We start from the raw sequence: 4,576 nt of genomic DNA, 5'->3' as shown, positions 1-4,576 counted from the left end.
AAATAAACATGTGTAATATATGAAAATAAACAGAACTTAATTGATATTAAGAAAAACAAAATGTAAACATTTAATAGATAGAGAAATAAAAAAATACAAACATAATAAAAATAACATAACTAAAATATTTTTGAAGTTGCTACTTTAATTATTTTTTTTAATGAGTAAAAATTTATAAAACTAAGCACTTAAATTAATTTCTAAAGAACTTTAAATTAGACAATTTAATTTTTAACAAATTTTTATTATTATAAAAATTTTCAAGAATTATTTTGATTAGACACATTATTATTATTATTTTTAATAAAATTTTAATATACATATTGGATAAATAATTTTTTAACAAATTTTTTTGCGAGATAATTAGGTCTAAATAAATTAGTTCCTTTTACAGAAAAATAAATTCGTCTAAAAACTTTAAAATAATAAAAAATTGTTAATTACCAAAATATTTAATTTATAATATTTAAAAATTAATTTAAATATTTACTCAAATTATATAAAATACTCTATTCAAAATATTCATGAAGATGTGACTGAGGCTATATACCAAACACACACAACAAACAAAATCCTACGTTCCAATTCTGTCGCACAAACTAATGTAATTTGTATGACTAACTAACATCCACCCTTATCATCCAACTGTTATGACTATATGCTAGATATTCACAAGACCAAAGCCAGATAGTTGTCTCATCTATTTGATCAATCACCATTCTTACCATTAAACACAGAAAATCTAATACCATGTGCAATGTGTTGTTTGCTTCCTCTAATACTTCCTCTAATACCATGTGTAATGTGTTGTTTCAAATATCACCTTTTGTGTGCCAATAACAGAACTATTCCTAGAGTTTTTGATTCTTGCCAAAGGTTTACAATTAATCCACTCCAACCACTTAGTTGAATCCCTTAGCCTTTATCAATCAACCTTGTTTTATATTTTTCAATGTCGCAATGAAATTTAGAATATCCATTTACAATCATTATATTTTTCTGCCAAGTCTTTTTTCAGCAACTCAATAGTCAATGAGGTGTTGTTCTGTTTCAATGTATTGAGATAGATAAAATCCTTTTATATATTAAGTGGAAGGAGTCCTTAATTTTTTTTTTCTAAAATATTTTTTAATTTTTTCATATGCATTTATTGTTTAAAAAATATGTTTTTGTGTTACATGATTAATAAAATTTTAAACTCTAAATAATAAATTCTAATTCTTAACAATAAAAAATAAGATATGGCTAAATGTATTAAAAAAGTTTTACTCCTAACCCTTCTCTTAGAAAATTGTTTAATTTAATCATCTACTAACCTTAAAGTACTTCAAAACACATATAATTAATGATCAACACATGCATACAATACATATCCATAATAAAATAACATTTTATTTAAAAATACCAATATTACATATAACAGGAACATTTTTTGGATGCTATAACTATAGATAGCTCACATCAGGTAATTAATCAATCTAATCAGAATCATATGTGAGCAAATTGTGTATGATAATGTGATAGTAGAGAAGACTAATAATTAATTAATAATACATAAAAACTACAATATTCTTAAACATATAAAATTAATTATTAAATGTTGTTGCTCTTAAACGAAGTAGTAGTATAGTCCCAAAGTGATGAAGTAGTTGCTTCTTCGCCAAGAAGATGGCCATCACGTGGGGAAATATGATCATGCTTTATTAATGGTGGATTATTATTCTGATGAGTGGAATCCATCACGCTATTTGCTTTAACCATCTCCAATGCCGCAAGCAACTCACAATCTTCAATGTCATTCAGCCACAACCCTAAATTGTCCTCACCAAAAGCTTTACCGGCAATCTCTTCCATTCCATTCATAATATCAATATCACCAGAATCAGTGTCACCAGAATTATTATAATTATTATTATTATTATTGTTATCGTTGGCTTTAGCTACCTCCATGTTCATCCAATCTCCAACACTTATCATCCTCTCCTCACTCGACAGGTAATCATGGAAAGCCTTCGAATTCTCATTGTTGCTGTTACTTCCCTGGTGATCGATAGTGGTACCGCGAAAAGCGCACATCGACTCGTGGTCCATCCTTGAATTCTTGTCTCTAAATCCCATAGACAAATCGCTTTGTGGACAATCTACGTTCTGACATGTATATAGTAATTTGTCCACAAAGCTATTATCGTTATTGTTGTTGTTACCATTATTATTATTATTATCAAAATCACACTTTCTTTTTTCACTGCCTCCGGTGCTGCTACTGCCGCCACCATGATCAACAGAATTATTAATAGAGCTTATTGGGAATGACTCAAAGACTTCAATTTCTCCCTCGCCGTCTTCCTTATTATTCTCCTCATCGCTGGATGAAGAAGGAGAAATCTTAAGACACTTGTTGGTAAGTCTCAACAGAGCTTCTTCTTTGCTCACAACTTTGGACCAAGTAGCACTATCTTTGGCGGTCATCTTATCTTGCAAGGTCTTTGATTGAGTCACAAGCCTTCTCAATTTCTCCAAGTCAGGGGACATGTGTTTTATAACTGAAGCCAAAACTGAAACCTTCCATGCCTTCTTCAAATCATGGGGTTTTTTATATGGTGGTGGCCCGTGTTCTTGAGCCAAAAAGCCCTGTTCACCCCACCATGCCTCTGACCCATTAGGCCACCACGGCGGAGCCACGCCTTTATCCAAAGGATACCTCCTTTGTGGCGGCACACAGTGTTGCATCAGTGATGAAAGAAGAGATCCTAGTGTTGTGTCTTGAAGATCTTGGAGAAGGTGTATGCTTGACGACTCATTTAACTCTCCCTTTTCAAGTAAAGGTAAATACTTTGCAATTGCTGTAGGGGCATTTTGGTCAAATCTGATATCTTCTTTCCACCATTCTCGCAGACTATCCGAGCTTCCAGTAACCGGCTTACCTATCAATTATAATTAAAATATTTTAATATCAAAGTAAAGACTGAAGTACGACAGAAATAAAATATTTTTTAATAAAAATACAGAAAAATATTAAAATTATTTTTGTATTAATTGTTAAATAAAAATTCAAATATAATTGACTTCATAATTAAAAATTTTTAAATAATTTTATATAATTATTATTCCTCCTCTCACATTAAACTTTTTAATTATGCATAGTTAATTTTTACTTAAAAAAATAAAATGAAAAAGAAATGCTTATTTTAAAAGAAAGAAGAGTGTAATTCTATACCTTTTTCAGGGACGATGCCATAGACGAATCCACGAGCTTTGCAAACCTCCATGATCTTGACCATGTATTTGAGGACAGAGTCTTGTGCCCTAGACATCTTTTTTTTTGTGGACGCTTCTTGTTTGGCTTCTTTGTTTTCAGATTCGTCCATGTTAAGTTTCTCTTTCATCTTTTGAAGAAGGATACGGTCTTTCCATATGCGCTTTTTCAAATCCTCATAGTCTATTGTTTCATCTTCTGCTGTCAAGGTTACATCAATTTCCTCGTCTTCTGTATCAGACAATTGAACATAGGGAGGATCCATTTCTTCTTGGATCAGCACCATGATGATTTTTTTTATAAAATATGTGTATAGAAGAATAGATAAGAGTAATTGATATTATGTTGTTAGAACTCGTGAAAGTTATGTGCGTATATATAGATATCCACGAAGGTTGTAGAATGGCGGTGTTAGAAGGATCTAACATCAGCAAAATAATCTTAGCTTAGTAGAATTGTATTTAAATAAATAATTCATAAGAGTGATGGGACAAAGTAGGCATTATTGAGGTGAAAATTGTTGTATAGTGTTTATACTTCTTGGAAAGGCTGGTAAATGTGCAATTAACCTGGGAAAATTAAAAGTTGTTTGAATGAGATAATGAAGATGAGACGGTTCTGTTTGCATGCACAATTGGTAACAATATTGGCCTATTGGGTGATTAGAATTATAATTACTACCGTCACTAATTTTTAAAAAAAAAATTACACCATTTATAGGCTGTTATATTTTTTTTTTCTTTTTATTATCATCGTTATTGTCATTGTCATTATTTTTTTTTTCTTTTTTTTGTTTGATTTTTTTCCTTGATTTTTCTCTTTTTCTTTTTTATTATCACCACCAACATTATTATCATTATCTTCTTCTTAGTTAAATATTACCAAATTAATTTAACAATAACAAAATACATTATTTAATCGTGAATGACACAAAAAAAATTTTAAAAGACGACAAATTTATAACCTTGACTTATATTTAACCAACAAAATATATTTAAATATATTTTAAATTTAAAAGATATATTAAATTATTATAAATGATATAGGAATGACCAAATCTCATATATATTGGTTTAATACCATACAATCAATTCAATAATAACAAAAACACATTATTTAATTAAAAATAATACAGATATTTTTTATAAAAGACAATAAATCTTTAAATAAAGAACCGTAAATCCAAAATTTTAACTCATTCAACCAATAAAATACGTTTAAATGTGTTTTAGAACTAAAAAAGACATCAATACCACTTCATTTAGTTGGGAATGATATCACGGTTAAAAAATTTCTGTGTCAAAATTAAGAAATTTCTGT

The 4,576-nt window shown here is 29.1% G+C and overlaps 1 protein-coding gene across 1 annotated transcript; it reads right to left on the bottom strand.

Annotated features, from left to right (window-relative positions):
• Positions 1-1,593: 1,593 nt before the first annotated feature.
• Positions 1,594-3,542, bottom strand: LOC112776866 (putative ETHYLENE INSENSITIVE 3-like 4 protein). Its single transcript, XM_072228229.1, has 4 exons — positions 3,218-3,542; positions 2,840-2,924; positions 2,315-2,746; positions 1,594-2,260 (listed from the first exon to the last, which is right to left on the bottom strand). Exons 1-4 carry the CDS (start codon positions 3,540-3,542, stop codon positions 1,594-1,596), a joined length of 1,509 nt encoding a protein of 502 aa, XP_072084330.1.
• Positions 3,543-4,576: the final 1,034 nt, after the last annotated feature.

The sequence above is a fragment of the Arachis hypogaea genome, chromosome 19, assembly GCF_003086295.3.
Source record: "Arachis hypogaea cultivar Tifrunner chromosome 19, arahy.Tifrunner.gnm2.J5K5, whole genome shotgun sequence".
Classification (NCBI taxonomy): domain Eukaryota; kingdom Viridiplantae; phylum Streptophyta; class Magnoliopsida; order Fabales; family Fabaceae; genus Arachis; species Arachis hypogaea.
The sequence above is the reverse complement of the archived record's forward strand: the minus strand, read 5'-3'. Positions and strand labels throughout refer to the sequence as shown.

What these genes read in the sequence shown, in the direction of transcription:
- LOC112776866 (XM_072228229.1), bottom strand. Translation starts at nt 3,542, where the DNA reads ATGGTGCTGATCCAAGAAGAAATGGATCCTCCCTATGTTCAATTGTCT. An exon ending in CAAAATGCCCCTACAGCAAT is followed by an intron (nt 2,747 to 2,839) that starts TGCAAAGTATTT and finishes AACACTAGGATC; the next exon opens with TCTTCTTTCATCACTGATGC. An exon ending in GGAGAAATTGAAGTCTTTGA is followed by an intron (nt 2,261 to 2,314) that starts GTCATTCCCAAT and finishes TGGCGGCAGTAG; the next exon opens with CAGCACCGGAGGCAGTGAAA.